The following is a 17,807-nucleotide window of genomic DNA, read 5'->3' as shown; positions in this document are numbered from 1 at the left end:
CGCGGAGTCCAGGAGCGCCGGGACATTTGGGGTCCCTCCCCGGGGCCCAGGGCGGTCGGTTTGCCCCAGTCTTGCAGCCAGGGAAACTGAGGCTGGTGCGGATTCGTGTAAAGTTGCTCAGCTGTTCGCGGTTGGGCTTTTCAAGGCCCTGGTAGCGCTGCAGCCCGAGCCCGGGACCCGGCCGGTGCGTGGCGGTGTGTCGTGAATGAGGCCAGCGCGGGAGCTGTCCCGCGAGTTTGAAGCGTGACCCTCGTGGGTTGGAAGGACGTGGTAGCAAGGGCCGTGCACGGCGCTGGCGCCCTAGGACAAGGGCTCTTGGAGCTTCAAGTTTAGCTGGAAAAGGAGATTCGGAGTTGAGTAAGGGGATACTAAGAGGTCATTGACCCGTGGAGATGCAGCACAGGAGTAGGTTGTTAATCGATAAGGGCCTCAAAGAAGCTGAGGCCCCCAACGCGGCCTTCCTTTCTTGCGAGTTTGAAGAACTCCCGAAGCAGCTTAAACTTACAGAGAGCTAGCAAGTAAGCAGTTGTGCAGAAAATAACGGCAGATAGGATTTACGGCAAGTTTAAGTGCCCTATGTATTTCCAAGTCCTTTGTATTCATTGTTTCTAGACTTCACAATAACACTACGAGGCAGATATAATTCCCATTTTTACAGTGCAGGTAACAGACTGAAAGAGGTTAAGTGATACTCTTATCCACCCATTTACGTGGAGAAATACTATGGTAATGGATGGATGGTTGTAGAAAATTCAGAACTGAATGATTGCACTGTGACTTATGTGAAATAGAAATAGCTTGGTTGTATAACACCGTCGTTCCTTGGTAAGCTAGTGGCTTACCAGTATTGGGATCCTAGTCTAATTAAACTAATACTGGCAAAGTACACGTTTTATTTTAATAATTGGTTTCAGTAAAACTTATGTGGGAAACATTGCTTGAAAAAAACCCAGTTGTTAGCTTGATTATGTAATGAACAGTTTAAGTATCATTTATGTTATGCTCTTCATTAGTATGAATAATTGAGAAGTGACTATGTAAAAATTTTCTGTTAGCATTAGTGTATGTTAACGGTTCATTTGATTTATGTAAGGCCCGGGTGGCTTATGTTAAGCATTTGTCAGAGATTTGCACTTAGTGTCTATAGGAAAGACTTGCGCTGGAAGATATTTTGTGACGACGTCTGTGTGTGTGTTTTATTTGTATAAAGTTTCCCGTTACCCTAAAATTAAAAGGCCTTTCAGAGTGAGAGGCATTAAGCATTTATTTGAGATTTTTTTAAAAAGAATGGCTATTTGGGAAGCACTGATTCAGGCAGAAACCCAAATAGTGTTCTAATTAGGAAACAGACAGCGATATTTAGGAGAAAGGGAAAAGGAACAATTACATCTATAGAAAGAAGGCATTTCTATTGATGCAGATAAGCTAACACAGTGATGCTAATTCTAAACAGTGTTTTTCATTTTAAGTCCCTTAGTCATAATGTCTCCTTTCTTGTTATCCTTGCAAACAGTTTTTTGGGGCACAATGTTGCTTTAGGCCCAATAAAGGTTATCTTGTCCTGTTTTAACATTCCAAAGGTCTGAGGCTTAAGATGAGCAAGGCAGTACATCTGGGGTGGCAGCTCTGGCTCTATTTAAAGTGTGTGTGTGTGTATGTGTGTGTATGTGTATGTATGTGTGCATATATATATATATATATATATATATATATATATATGTATATTTTTTCTTTTTTTTCTTTTCTTTTTTTAACACTACTGTTGAAGTAGTTTCTTAGTCATTGTGGATTGTAGCAGATTCTGGCTACTGCTCCTAAGATGGGTCCACAAAACAGTGCCCATTTATATAATGCTTTATAATTGAATCTCAACTCTATATAGTATCTAATTTTACAGATAAAGAAATCTCATGCTCAGAAAGACTTGAGACTTGCCCCAAACTTCACATCTAACTGCAGGAGCACCCTGCAGGGTGTTGTTGCATATAGACTAAGAGTGGGTTGGAATGTTGGGAAGAGAGCTGTTTAAGTACTAACTGATTTTGTGTATGGAGGGGTAGGGGGGGCTTACAATTTGCTAGGTGCTCTTTGAGTTGCTCTACGAGCCATATTGCTTGTAATCCAACAACCAGGACTAGTCCATAGATCGTGAAACTGAGCCTCAGCATTGAAGCGATTGCCCAATGTCATTCAGCTTCCAAGTGGCAGAGCTGTGGCATCCAAGTCCGTTTTCTTGTAGACTGTATGGCCTCCAACTAAGTTTGGGAAAGCTGAATGAAGGTTTCTTTACTGCAGGAATTTTCTAAGCTTTTAATATGCTCATATGAAAGGAAAACACATACAAAAACATATAAAAGTAAAAGAAGTTCACTTGCAAAGGGTATGAAGGAGTCAGCCCTCATGAGGGCTGCCTGGCCAAATAAAAACAACACATATTTAAATGAAAAAAGCTGCAATATTACCAAGAGTACAAGTTAACATTAGTGTGTTCATGGTGGAAAAGCTTTTCTCACTTTATTATCTTATTCACTAAAATCTTATCTGCAGACATTAGTAACTTATAGGAAGTGTTCAAGGTATGATTTATTTGGGGGAACCAGACCTAAACAGGTATTTGGGTTTTTTGGTTTGTTTTCCTGACTGTGGAGTGTGATGTATATGCTTGTTCTGAATGACAGCAGGACATACTGTTAGTTTTGTTTCCGTTCTGATTCACGTTATGTCTCTCCAAGAAATGGATGTGAAATGCTACGATTTCCAGACTTAATGACAAAGACACTCTATGTTTATTGCCTGGAATGACAAGAATGGCGGCTCACAGAGTTGTGCTGTTAGTCAGCTCTCCTGATTCCTTCATATGCCGCGCTATCCATTATCTCAATCTGGGGATCATTTTTGCTGATTCTTCTTCCTAACCGTCTCCTGTGTCTTCCAATCTGTTTTAAAGCCCTGGTGCAAGCCTTTGTTATAGCTTGATAACTAGTTTCTTTGACCTCATGTGATAAAAATCATTTTGTCTTATTACTACTATTACTAGCGTAAGACCCAGAATTCCAGTTTCCTGAGAAAGTCAAGCCTAGAGCTTTTGATTTTTTGGAAGTCACAAAACATGGGGCACCTTGACAGCCAGTAAGTGGTAGGAAGAACTGGAGCTCCAGGGTTGGGAAGTTCTGGATTCTAATCCCAATAACGCCTGTGCCACAATTTTCTCATCTATAAAATTGGGGTGATAATGCCTAACCAACAGGGTTAGTTCAGAGATTAGATAATAAAACAAATTATTTTGGAGAATTTACGATGTGTTAGGATAAGCACTTGGGGAAATTTTATATTAGTGTAGAGAACAGTTTACAAGCCAACTTCCAAACACTAGACAGGGGCCCACCAGCCCTATAAGCAGGACTTTCTAAAGATAGCAAGCTCAGACTTGCTGTGTTAAATAGCTCTTCTGCATACTTAATATCTGTATTGTGAATAACGATCCCTTTGGAATAGGCCTTTTTTTCAAGTTTCTCTTGTTTCCTTTTTTTTAAAATTATTTTTTAATTACAGTTGATGTACAGTATTATATTAGTTTCAGGTATACAACATAATGATTACACATTTATATACCTTACAAAGTGATCACTCTGATAAGTCTAGTATCCATCTGACACCATACATAGCTATTAAAATATTATTGACTATAATTCCCCATGCTGTACTTTACATCCCATAACTGTTTTTATAACTTTTTTTGTACTTCTTAATTCCTTCACCTTTTTCACCCATTCCCCCACCCCCTCATATCTGGCAACCATCAATCTGGTCTCTAGCTATGAGTTTGTTTTTGTTTTGTTTGTTCATTTATTTTTTAGATTCCATATATGAACTCATACGGTAATTTTCTCTGACTTATTTCACTTAGCATAATATGCTCTAGGTCTATCCATGTTGTGTTGTCGCAAATGGCAAGATTTCGTTCTTCTTTATGGCTGAGTAATATTCCATTGTATATATGTATACACCACATCATCTTTATCCATTCCTATGTCTATGGACACTTAGGTTGCTTCCATATTTTGGCTAAATGTAATTAATGCTGCAGTGAACGTAGGGGTGCATATATCTTTTCAAATTAGTGTTTTGGATTTTTTCAGATAAATACCCAGAGGTGGAATTACTGGGTCATATGGTAGTTCTACTTATAAATTTTTTAAGAAACCTCCATACTGTTTTCCACAGTGGCTGCACCAATTTACAATCCCGCTAACAGTGAACGAGAGTTCCCTTTTCTCTACATCCTCACTAACACATTTGTTGATTTGTTGATGATAGCCAGTCTGACAGGTGAGAGGTGAAATCTCATTGTGGTTTTAATGTGCATTTCCCTTATTAGTGATGTTGAGCATCTTTTCATATGTCTTTTGGTCATCTATATGTCCTCTTTGGAGAAATGGCTATTCATGTCCACCCATTTTTTAATCAGATTGTTTTTTTGTTTTGATGTTGAGTTGTATGAGTTCCTTATATATTTTGGATATTAACCCCTTATCAGATGTATCATTGACAAATATCTTCTCCCATTCTGTAGGTGGTCTTTTCATTTTGTTGATGGTTTCCTTCACTGTGCAAAAACTTTTTAGTTTGATGTAGTCCTATTTATTTTTCTTGCCCAAGGAGACATATCCAAAAAATAATAGTAATGCTAAGGCCAATGTCAAAAACTTTACTGCCTATGTTTTCTTCTAGGAGTTTTATGGTTCAGGTCTTACATTTAAGTCTTTAGTTCATTTTGAGTTTATCCTTGTATGTGGTGTAAGAAAATGGTCTACTTTCATTTTTTGCATGTGTCTGTCCAGTTTTCTCAACACCATTTATTGAAGAGGCTGTTTTCCTGTTGTATGTTCTTGTTTTCTTTGTCAAAAATTAATTGACCATATAGGTGCAAGTTTATTTCTGGGCTCTATTCTGTTCCGTGTCTGCTTTTATGCTAATATCATGCTGTTTTGATTACTATGGCTTTGTAGTATGGTTTGATATCAGGTAGCATGATACCTCCGACTTTTCTTTCTCAAGATTGCTTTGGCTATTCCGGGTCTTTTATGGTTCTGTATAAGTTTTAGTATTATTTGCTTTAGTGCAAAATGTTTACAAGGGTTATATCCTCTTGTTGGATTGATCCCTTTATCATTATGAAATGCCCTTCTGCGTCTCTTGTAACACTTTGTTTTAAAGTTTGTCTAATGTAAGTATTGCTACCCCAGCTCTTTTTTCCTTCCGTTTGCATGAAATATCTTTTCCATCTCTTTCAGTTTTGTGTGTCTTTTGATCTGAAGTGGGTCTGTTGTAGGCAGCAGATGTATGAGTCTTGTTTTCTTATCCATTCAGCCGTCCTCCCTCTTTTGGTTGGAGTATCTAGTCCGTTTGCATTTAAAGTAATTATTGATAGGTATGTAGTTATTGCCATTTTATTGTTTTCTGATTGTTTTTGTAGTTCGTCTCTGTTTCTTATTCTCTTGCTCTCTTCTCTTGTATATTGATATCTTTCTATAATATGTTTGGATTCCTTTCTGTTTATTTCTTGTATATATCTTGTAGATTTTTCTTTGTGGTTACCATGTGCTTCATACCAACCTATGCTTATAGCAGTCTATTTTAAGTTGATGGTCGCTTAAGTTCGAACACATTCTAAAAACACTACAATTTTTATTCACCTCCTCCACATTTGTGTTTTTTGTTTTTTTACTTTTGTGCATGTGTATTCCTATGTATCCCTTAACTTATTGTAGTAATTACTCATGATTTTCCTACTTTTGCTGTTTAACATTTATGATTTTCCTACTTTTGCTGTTTAACATTTATACTAGCTTTATACTTGGTCGATCCATTGTTTTTAACTGTTTGCCTTTGTCGGTGAGAATTTTTTTCCCTATTTTTTTAATTCATATTTTTTTATCTTCTTGAATTACGTTTAACATTTCTTGTAATACTGGTTTAGTGGTGGTGAACTCTTGTAGCTTTTTCTTCTTTGAGAAACTCTTTATCCTTCAATTTTAAATGATAGCCCTACTGAGTTGAGTAATCTTGGTATAGGTGTTTGCTCTTTAGTCAGTTTAAATATTTCTTGCCAGTCGCTTTGGGCCTGCAAAGTTTCTGTTGAGAAATCAACTGACAGTCTTATGGGAGCTCCCTTGTATGTAACTAACTGACTTTCTTTTGCTACTTTAAAGAGTTTCTCTTTGTCTTTAATCTTGGGTATTTTAATTGTGATGTGTCTTGCTATGGACCTCTTTGGGTTCATCTTGATTGGGTGATGGACTTCCTGGATTTGTATATCTGTTTCCTTCACCAGGTTAGGGAAGTTTTCATTCATTATTTCTTCAAATGGGTTTTTAATCCCTTGCTGTCTGTCTTTTTCTTCTGGTACCTCTATAATGTCAATGTTGTTATGCTTGATGTTGTCCCAGAAGTTCCTTAAACTGTCCTCATTTTTTTTTTTTTTTTTTAATTAAATTTATTGGGGTGACAATTGTTAGTAAAATTACATAGATTTCAGGTGTACAATTCTGTATTACATCATCTATAAATCCCATTGTGTGTTCATCACCCAGAGTCACTTCTTCCATCACCATATATTCGATCCCCCTTACCCTCACCTCCACCCCCACCCCCCTTACCCTCTGGCAACCACTAAACTATTGTCCGTGTCTATGAGTTTCTGTTTCTCATTTGTTTGTCTTGTTCTTTTGTTGTTTTTGGTTTATATACCACATATCAGTGAAATCACATGGTTCTCTGCTTTTTCTGTCTGACTTGTTTTGCTCAGCATTACTCTCTCAAGATCCATCCATGTTGTCACAAATGTTCCTATATCATCTTTTCTCACTGCCGAATAGTATTCCATTGTGTATATATACCACAACTTCTTTATCCATTCATCTATCGAAGGACATTTTGGTTGTTTCCATGTCTTGGCCACCGTAAACAAAGCTGCAATGAACATTGGCGCACACGTGTCTTTATCTCTAAATGACCTCATTTTTTTTAAGTTCTTTTTTCTTTTTGCTGTTCCAGTTGGATGTTTTCCACTACCATGTCTTCTAGATCGCTGATTCGATCCTCTGCTTCATCTAATCTGCTGTTGATTCCCTCTAATGTAGTCTTTGTTTAGTTATTCTTCTTTTCTGAGTGGTTCTTTTTTATGTTTTTCATCTCCTTTTTTATGTTTTCTATCTCATTGTTGAAGGTCTCACTGAGTTCATCTTTCTTAGCTTAATTCATTGAGCATCTTTATAACCAGTATTTTTAATTCTGTATCTGGTAGATTGCTTGTCTCCATTTTGTTTAGTTCTTTTTCTGGAGTTTTGTCCTATTCTTTAATTTGGGAAATGTTTCTTTATCTGCTCATCTGGACTGACTCCTTGTGTTTGTTTCTAGTTACTAACTCTGTTACATCTCCCAGTTTTGGCAGAGTAGCTTTATGTAGTAGGTGTCCTGTGGGGCCCAGTGGCACAGTTTCCCTGGTCACCTGAGCCTAGTGCTCCAGGGGTGTCCCTTGTGTGGATTGTATATGCCCTCCTCTTGTAGCTAAGCCTTGATTAGTGTTGGCACATCTGTGAGTGGGGTTGACCCTCAAACTGACTGGTTATGAGGGTTGGCCATGACTACAGTGGACAAGCTGTTGTGCAGGGTCTGATCTCACAGAGCAGGAGTCACGTTAGTGGGCTCCCTTGAGGTGTGTCATTTGTGGAACTGGTTGAGTGGTGCTCTGGTGTGGTCTGAAGGAGGCCAGCAGGTATGTTGGTTCTGAAGCCTGCACTCCAGTGCAGGGATTCCAGTGCAGGCCAAGGTCAGCCACTGCTTGTGTCGGGCTTGGGGCCACCAAGTAGGAGCTACAAAGTGATCTGTAGTTTATTTCCACTTGAGCTAGGCCTGTGGCCACTTAGTTGCAGCTACTTTCCAAGCCAGTACTGGCTACTGCTTATGCCAGGCTTAGGGCCACCTGATGGGAGTTACGATGCAAATTAAGACCAGTTGCCACTTGTGTCGGGCTTGGCACTGCTTAGAAAGAGGTACAGGGCATGCCAAGGCCAGCCATTGCTTGTTTGCGGGTTGTGGATCTTTGAGGGAAGCTAAGAAAGTCCACAATACAAGATGAGGCAGGCTGCTTATGTGGAAAAGATGCTGGAAGTGGCTGAGGCTGGGTATGTGAATTGGGTGAGGTGGGGTCTCAGGTAACCACCAGGGCAGGATGAACAATGTTAGCCAGGTTAGTGGAAAGCACAGATTTGGCCCACCTGTGCTGAGCCATCTGGGTGGAGGGAAAGCTCAACAAAGGAACAACAGCACCTGCCAGTGCATCCATCCCCATAGAGAGCTGCCCTGGCCCCTGCTCCTCCAGCCCTCGCCGTGAAGCTAGTCAGTTTAGGTCCTTCTGTATATGTTCCTGGTGCTTTATGAGCTGCTGACCTTGTTCTGGGGCTTTGAGTGAGTGAGTTTTGTGAGGAAGCAAGTGTGTAGGGCTGGGACCCCTCGCTCTTCAAGGGGGACCTCTGCAGCCAAGGTATCCCTCCCATTTCTTAACCATTGCATCATGGGGGTGGGGCCTGCTTGTCCCGCATCTCCACCCCTTCTACCAGTCTCATTGTATCTTCTGTATATCCTCAGTTATAGGACTTCTGTTCAGCTAGTTTTCAAGTGGTTCTCAATAATAGTTGTTCCATAGTTTAGTTGTAATTTTGATGTGGTTATGGGAGGAGGTAAGCACAGCGTTTACCTACTCTGCCATCTTGACCAGACTCTTAAGTTTCTATCGAAGAATACCCCTTAGTCTGTTAGGTTCTGTGCCATTTCCTTCCTTCCGTCTTCCTTCCTTTCTTCTTTTCACCTACAGCAGACTTACAGCAAGTTACTGTACCTCTCTGATCTAGAGGAAGACCCACGAGGAGGTGTTACCTGGGAAAAGCCTAACTGGTTTCCTAGAAAAGACTACAGGACAGCACCTCGATGCGCTCACCTGAGTCACAGGATCCAGTTCTGGTCTTTGTGGACTCACAGATTTAGTTGTGGCGGTGTACTTAAAGGGGGCTCATGGTAGCCAAACTCAGGAGAGACTGACAGCAAAATTAGAAGACCCTTTTATCATTTCCCTGGGAGAAAAGAAACTGTCAGGTGGGCCTGGTCAACACTTCTCTGCTTTGGGGAAGATGAACAGGTGAACAAAGTTAGAGGAATGCTTGGTGAGCAAGGAGGGTTGGAAGGTCTTCACATTGTATGACTTCCAGCTGAGGCGGCCTCCCAGGCCCGTCTTGTGGGGGCGAAGTGCAGCATGAATTGTCACTTGTGTTGTCTGGTACGTTTTCTCTAGAAAGGGCAGTCTGGGCCTCTTGGGCCTTCCTGACCTGCCTTAGAGGCCATTCCCTGCCTTCTACTGTCAAGCCTCTTTCCAGTTCCAGGCAGTTTAGGCTTTCTACATTCAGTGGCATTTAGTGTTCCAGATGTGCCTTCCTTAAGTTATTCCCAGTCCTTCTTCAATAGAGACTAGATGTTCCCGACGCTATGGATATGAGCACTAGCTCTCTTGGGGCAGGGGCCCCAGATTGGGAAGCACCATGTGTGCAGCTGCCGCCAGTGAGTCTGCGCGGCTGGAGGAGGGACATCGCGCTGTGAGCTGGAGGGGTGAGGGGGCTTCTTGGGCCGGTCAAGACTCATTCAGGAAGGTGGGTTATAACAATCCAGTGCACTAGAAGATGGGGTACAATGTTTTACACGGGGCCACAGTATGGACAAAGGCAGAGTGACAGGGAAGTCATTTTGGGTGGGAAAGGTCAGGGCTATCTGAGAAGAGCAGAGCTGGGGTCCCCTACCTGGCAGTTAGATCTGTAAGTCATCATTCCTCTCCGAACCTCAGCTTTTCTATTTGTTTCATGGGCATAGTAATAATACTCCTCATAATATTTTTAGGATTAAATGAAATAAGGAAGTGAAAGTGCTAGACAATATTGATAGTACTGTTTATTAGACCTTTGTAATTTTTTTTCATTTCATATATTTCTTATAATGTACTTGTCAGGTGGGCGGAGTTCTTATACAAAATTCTTCATTCAAGGTGTATGTGAGTCATCCCTCTTTAAAAAGGATAAATTGTGTAAATCATACAGGAAATGGGAAAAAGGGTCAAAGCAGATTGGTTGTAAGTTGATAATGTGAAAACTGGTCCTGGTATATCTTGAGAGTTCATTCTACCTTTCTGTTTGTGTATGTTTGACATTTTCTATAATATCTTTCTAAATAAGTTACAACATGGTTCACAGATGAATCTCCTTAACAAAACAACCTCTGAAGAAGCTCCTCACCTCACTTTCAGCCCTCTCCACTCCGTCGTCCACCCTGCAGCTCAAGTGGCTTTTTCTGAAAAGAGCATGGGAAGGATGTATATAATAAGAGTAAATAGTTTTCTTTATGACGGGACACCCAGGACCTTACCTCTGCTGCTGTCTGTTGTAAATCTCCGAGAAAGACCAGACTCGTGGTTTCCTAAGCTGACTTGACTGTGAGCCCTTTATTCCTTATTTTGAGATGCACTCATCAATATTTCCGCTGATAACCAGGGTATCTTGGCTCACAATTGGAATATTGGTACTTCAGTCTGGTCACTTAGGAGGCTTCCCTCACCCCCTCACCGTGTCTCCCTTCTCTGCCTTTTTTCTTGCTGTCCGCTCTTGTGACACACACTCCTCTTACCCACTGGCACCCCCTTCATTTTGCAGACTCTGCTTGGGCATGACCTCCACGGAGACGTTACCTCCTGTTCTCCCTGAGCCCCTCAGCACTCTGCATACGTTGTCATAAGACACAGGTCACTCTTTACTGTCAGTTTAATTGTCAGTGTTCTTTACTAGACTTTAATAAGAGCTGAACTTCTAAGGGCACCTACTATGTGACAGGTACTGTACCGAGCTTTTTATGTATTTTTTTAACCACACCCTCGCTAGTATTGGATAGTATTTATTTATTTATTTTTTAAAGCTTATAAGAGTTTATTTGAGCCAAACTGTCGACAATTGCCAGGAAGCAAAACCTCAATGGATTGAGAAAATGCTCTGGAAAGTGGTGGTTTTGCAACTTATTTTATACATTAGAATCCAAAAAGGAGGCTTACGTGATATCCATTGGTGATGTATTAAGGGGGTGGGAGAAAACAAAGTGGGGAAATCTCTGGGATTGGATAAAAAGTAGGTTGGTGGGCACAGGATCGTTAATATTAATAGTTCACATTTTATAGCACATAGAGCTGGTAATCAAGGGCCAAGAACAACAATGAGGGGTTCTGTAGTTTCCTGCTAGGGTGTGGCACCTTGTGCCCTGAGGGCTCTGGAAAAAGGAATTACTCGACATTCCAAGGGCATGCTATCTTAGATGAAAAAAGACGATGGACAGGCTCGCTTAAGGTAAAGATTAACATTTATCAAGGAAGCTACAGGCCAAGCACGTGACTACCAGCCATGACCTGCTTTTAGTTAGGAATTTTTATGTTCAGACCATCCTATGTGGTTAATTTTGGTCTCTGAGTTTGTAGGGACTGACATGCAGACCCCCCGAGCTTGTCAGGTTTAGTGTGTGGCTCCTTTTTCATCCACATTTCCCCCTTTGGGTCATATCAATCCAAAGGACGCACTGAAGACCAATTTTTTGGTTAGATAATGTGGCCCCATGATGGTAGGAAGGCTCATTCCTAGGAAGCCTTGGTGTCATCATTGGTCTTGCTGAAATGGTGGACCATTGAGGATGGGACAAGACCATAACTCTGGATGGCAGTCAAGGCCGAATTTTTTTTTTTTTTTCCTCAAGGAAAGGTGGGTAAATGGGAGGCAGTCAGGTCTTATGGGCCTTCACTAAGTAAAAAAAAAAAAAAATCACCGAATCATTTCTAACCTGTAAGCTGTCATGATCCAAGTTTTGCTGTCTGTCTTTTCTGTATTTTACACTAGTATAACATTTACTTATAGTTCGAGGACACACCATATACGTCTTCACAATCTAACCATGAGATGGGTTCCCATTTACTGATGGTGGTGGTGGTGTTATTTTAATACGGCCTATCTACTTTCCATTGGAAGCACTCAAGTGTCATTCATTTAATCTGATTTCTGCTAGTTGTATAATGGAACTGTAATTTTAAGGTTTAACAGGGGCCAAGGCTGTAAGAACACAATGATATAAATTATAATTGCCATCTAAAAATTTCTAGAGGACAGTAAGAATTTCATAAATAAATTTTCTGTGCCTCAGCAGCCATTATAGTGGACCTTTAAAAAAAAATAATAATACATCCACTTCAGCTTCTATTTGAATTAATAAAGTTAGTAGTCTTTGTTGAGTTAGCGGATGAGCATAATTGGGTTCTAATATTTATATGTAAAATTCCTTTCTTGATATTTTTTCCCACTAACTTTCTACAACTTCGCTTGCCCTTCTCAGTTTGTCTCCTTTTTCTCACTCAGAAATAATCAACTTACTAGGACAAATTACTTCCTTTTAACTTCTCTCAAAAATACACACACATCTCTTCTTCCTTCTACAATAACATTCCTTCTAAATTTCAAAACCATAAAAATAGTATTATTGATAATATAAAAGTTATCTTATGTACCTTCAGCAATTATTAATAGTTGGACTATGTAAGTACATGTTTGAGAAAAGCCTAAGGAACAAGTATAACTATCATTATGACTAATGCTATTAGCAGGCAGGTAAAGACAATCAAACAAATGGTCTTTTTTCTTTAAGTTCAATATCAATTATGTAGGTATAAGGGCCTTCTCAAGGTCGTGGGATAACTGTCTATTCCTGATGATGGTGGCTTCTCATCCTTGAGGAGTCTTTGATGTCCACTGATAAGTCCCTTTCAACGAGGTTAGAGAGTCTTTAATTGATGTCTTGTCCAATGGACAAAATCTCCTGGTTGTGAGTTGTGGTCTTTAAAGGCTTCGCCTTCTGGGAGTACACTGAAGTGAATCAGTTACTAATTTATTAATTTCTTTAAGCTATTATTAATTGGTAAGTCTTTGATAATAATGTAGAATTTCTCCTTTTATTAAGGTTATGTCATATGTCCCTTCGCATAGGGTGAATAATGACTAATGAGGAGAAAGGCTGTGTTTACCAAAAGGAGTGTATCTCAGGTTGAGAAGAAGCACTCTATGGAGAGCTTTTTGCCAAGGGAGATTAAAAGCTTCTGAAAATTTCCCTAGTTGAGTTTTAATTGTATCATTTGTACATTCCACCAATCCAGAGGACGGGGGTGATAAGCACAATACAGATGCTGTAAAATACCCTGTTTCCCCAAAAATAAGACCTAGCCAGACAATCAGCTCTAATGCGTCTTTTGGAGCAAAAATTAATATAAGACCCGGTCTTATTTTACTATAAGACCGGGTCTAATATTATATTTTATTGTATTATATTATAATACCAGGTTTTATATTAATTTTTTCCTCTAAAAGACACATTAGAGCTGATTGTCTGGCTAGGTCTTATTTTTGGGGAAACACGGTAGGCCAAATATTACAAATAGATTGCATTATTGGCCCAATGAAATGAGTCCCTCAGTCACTATGTAACTCACAGGGAATTCTCCAATTGGGGATTTATTTATTTACTTAATAACCTACCTTTAAGGCTGTTACTCTCCTGCAAGGGGATGCCTCAACCCAGTGACACAACATATAAATCATGATTAACACATATTTGTGTCCTTGAGATGGTGGCACTTGGATAAAATCCAATTACTATACCTCAAATGGACCTAAAGGAAGTGGAAAATGTCCTTGGGACCTCTGAAGTGATTTTCCAGGGTTACATTTTGGACACATAGAACATCTGTTATGGGCTTTGTGAGCTACAGTAGGAGAAAGTTTCCAATAATATTCTTTACGGTATCATCTTTCCAAAAACCCACTGCGTTCACTCATGTACATGTTGAAGTGTAGGTAATTGAGCCCCTGTAGGTAAGCTTGGTTTCTGACTAGGTCTAAGCTATATCTTTTGGGGTCAGAGGTCCCCCCTTTTGTTGCCACATTTTCTCCTTCTGCAGCTCACTTCTGGAACATGGAAGTTACTGCATATCCAGCTTCACAGTGTCCCTGTTCATCTTTCAGATAAGAGGCAGCCTTATCAATAAGGGCATCCTGTGAGTCATTCCCAAGGTCACACGATGCGAAGCAAGGAGCCGGTGCAACACCGTGGGCCCCTGCTGGTACCTAGCACCGAACCTGGGTCCGCAGGGTGGTCCTCGGTGGGCTTCTTTGGAATCCTGTCGACTATGCCAAGTAATGATGAAAAAACATCCGGCCTAAGAGAAAGCTTATGAGTTTATTTGAGCCAAACGGACAATTGCCAGGAAGCAAAATCTCAACAGATTGAGAAAATGCACCCTATAATGTCTTAAAACTAGAACAACCACTTATTATACAAAATTAGTATAGTTCATGGTAGAAATGTTAGTACATACAGATCAGCAAAAATGAAATGAACATATTATAAACCGTACCATCGATTGCCACCTTTAACATGCTATTATATATATTTCCAGATTGTTTAATGCTTATATGTATGTGTATATATATTTTTAAATTATTTTTTAACAAAATGAGAGCATATTGTATGTGCTTTTTAAAAAAATGTAATTGTAGTAAATATACATAACACACATTTACCATCTTAACCATTTTTAAGTGTACAGCTCAGTGGCATTAAGCACATCCACTGTGCAGCCATCACCACCATCCCATCTACAGAACCCTTTCATCTTCCCAAACTGAAACTGTTCCCATTAAAAAATGGGAACATTAACTCCCCGCTCCCCCTCCCACTGTCCCCGGACAACCACCATCCTACTTTCTGTCTCTATGATTTCACTACTTTAGGGACCTCATATAATACAGTATTTGTCTTTTTGTGACTGGCTTATTTCACATAGTATAATATCCTGAAGGTTCATCCATGTTGTAACAGGTGTCAGAATGTCCTTCCTTTTCAAGGAGAAATAATATTTCATTGTATGGATAGACCACATTTTGTCTATTCATTCATCCGTTCATGGACACTTGGGTTGTTTTCCACCTTTTGGCTACTGTGAATAATGCTGCTATGAACATGGATGTACAAATACTTGCATTCTTGTTTTCAGTTCTTTTGTGCATGTGCCCAAAAGTGAAATTGCTGGATTGTATGGTAATTCTATTTTTAATTTTTTAAGGAACTGCTGTATTGTTTTCCATAGCAGCTGCTCCATTTTACTGTATATACTGTTTTATAACCTGTTTTTTTTAAGTTAATCTTCAACTTTCCATGTCAGTAAATTTTCATTTTATCTAATACATAGTCTATATTCAGATTTTCCAATTTGTTCCAAAAATGTCTTTTGCATCTGGTTTGTCCAAACCAGAATCTAATCCAGGACTAAATATTACAGTTGGTTACTGTGTACCTTACATAATATCTACTAACCTAGTACAGCTCCCTTCTGTTGTAATTTTCTTTTTTTAACAGCTTTATTGAAGTATAATATACATACCATAAAATTCACCCATTCACAACTCAAAAGATTTTTTGTAAATTTAGAGTTGTACAACCATCACAATTAAATATTAGGACATCCCCCTAAAAGACCTCTTGTGCCCATTTGAAGAATTAAAAGTTTTCCCACATTCCTTATATTTATAGGTTTTCTTATCGTGTTTCCTTTAATGTTTTTCAAAACACAGGATGACTGAAGGCTCTCCCACGTACGTTACATTTCTATGGCTTCTGTCCATAATTCACATACTCGTATGGCTTGTGTCCAGTTTGACATCTGATGTACATATTATGGGACGAATTATGCAGAAAGACATTTCCATGCATACTGTATTCCCATGGTTTTACTCCAAAAAGTTTTCTTGTTCAGATTGAGATTTGGAATTAAGGCTGAAGTTTTCTTCACATCGACTACCCACTTTCCTCTCACATAATCTGTCTCCCATATGACTTCTTAGTTTTCTCTTTCTGGTTTTTGTACTGATTTCCATTGTCATGATCTTCCCTCCCCCCCCCCCCCCCCCAGTTGAGGCCAGGTTCCCAAGGTTTCCTGGATCACAGGCCTATAAGAGTTCCTTCTCTTAAGGATCCAGTGAAGCCCACTCCTCCAAGGGCGAAGTTCACGGCCAAATGAGTCCATTTCTAGGTTTCCTGCAGATCACAGCAGGAGAGAAGACGTGACACAGCCACCAGGGCCATGAAGGGCAGGCAACACGCGATCCTGCCAGTAGATTTGTTGAAAAAGACTGTTCTTTCCCCCATTGAATTACCTTGACACCTGTATCAGAAGTCAATTAATCGTGTATGTATAATTCTATTTACAAGCTCTTCAAAAAGCTTCCATTAGCCTCCTTGAACTCCAATCTCTGTGTCTTCAACTCAACTACTGTGCTCTACTTGGGGTTCCCTTCTCTGCACCAAGGTCCATAATATGCCTGCAGGCAGGAGGCCAAGCTGAACGTGGGACTCGCCTCCTTTGTTTCCCTTCTCTCAAGGACCAGTCCTATGTTGCCTTTGTCCGTGTCTGAAAAACAGCTGTTTCATAAATTTTGGTCTGTTTTCTAGCTTTTTACATTGTAGGGCAAGTTATATACTCCTTCATAGCTAGAAGCAAAAATCTCTTCTCTTTCTTTCTTTCATCTTCTCTGTGCTCCAGTTTGGATCGTTTCTGTTGCCATCTTCAAGTTTTCTGAGATTTCTTTTTGTAGTGTCTAATATACTGTTAAGTTCATACAGTATAATTTTCATTTTAGATACTGTAGTTTTCATTTCTAGAAGTTCCATTTGGCTCTTTTTATATCCTCCATTTCTCTCTATATTCATGTTTTCCTTTAAATCCTTCAGCATATTGAACATGTTTATAATAGCTGTTTTTAAAGTACTTGTCTGCTGCTTCCATATCTGTTATTTCTGTTCTTGACCAATTTTTCTCCTGGTTGTGGAGAAAGCATATTTGCCTGCTTCTTACCATGTCTAGTAATTTTTGATTGGATGCCAAAAATTGTGCTTTTGAGCTTTTGGATTTTGTTGTCTTCTTTCAAAGAGCATTAAAGTGTGCTTTTGCTGACAGTAAGTTATTTCCTATCAGATTGATTCTTTTCTTGTTTTTAAGCTTTATTAGGGTATACCTAAAATACTTGTTACTTTAGGACTTGTTTACCCTTAATACTAAGGCATGCCTGTGCCTCTTTACTGTTTGTTCTGAGTATTCCACCAGGTCTCCCTGCTTGCGCTGGACAGAAGGAGAAGGCCTCCCAGTTATTCCGTCAGGGCCAGAATTGAACAGCTCAGTGGAACATTATTATATATGTCTTTTGGTGCTACACTATCTAATTTGATCCTCACCACAACGCAGGAAAGTAGGTAGTGTAATTTTCACTTTATAGATAAAGGTAGCAAGGACCAGGGAAGTTGGTTTTGACTTGCTCATACGTGGCAGGGCTGGATCTTGGGCTCAGGTCTTTTCGACTCCATTACGAGCATACTCTGTAAGCTCCATGAGAGAGCAATTTTTCAGAGAATGTATTCTTAGTTATGAGGCTCACATTTTACATATGTAACATATCTCAAATCAAGAAGATATATCTTAAAATAGAAATTTATAGGATCATATTTTTTCTGGAAAATCTGTCATTGAATTAGTTGTACTTCTAAAGTCACTTAGAATCAAGGAAATAATGTAAATCCCCGTGCCTAATAGAGCCTTGATACGTAATATGTGCATAATAGACATTTGTATGCTAGGT

At 39.5% G+C, this 17,807-nt stretch overlaps 1 protein-coding gene across 2 annotated transcripts in view; it reads left to right on the top strand.

Annotated features, from left to right (window-relative positions):
• MKRN2 (makorin ring finger protein 2) overlaps positions 1 to 17,807 on the top strand; it is a 32,268-nt gene that overhangs the window by 161 nt on the left and 14,300 nt on the right. The window contains exon 1 of one of the 2 annotated variants that reach the window (XM_074312970.1): positions 17,285 to 17,424. The exons of the other annotated variant lie outside the window; for it this stretch is intronic. Within the exon in view, the coding sequence (XP_074169071.1) occupies positions 17,369 to 17,424 (56 nt within the window). The 5' untranslated portion in view covers positions 17,285 to 17,368. Of the gene's footprint in view, positions 1 to 17,284; positions 17,425 to 17,807 lie in introns of those variants that run through there. 2 annotated transcript variants of the gene reach the window in all.

Source organism: Rhinolophus sinicus, linkage group LG10 (assembly GCF_036562045.2).
Source record: "Rhinolophus sinicus isolate RSC01 linkage group LG10, ASM3656204v1, whole genome shotgun sequence".
NCBI lineage: Eukaryota > Metazoa > Chordata > Mammalia > Chiroptera > Rhinolophidae > Rhinolophus > Rhinolophus sinicus.
The sequence above is the reverse complement of the archived record's forward strand: the minus strand, read 5'-3'. Positions and strand labels throughout refer to the sequence as shown.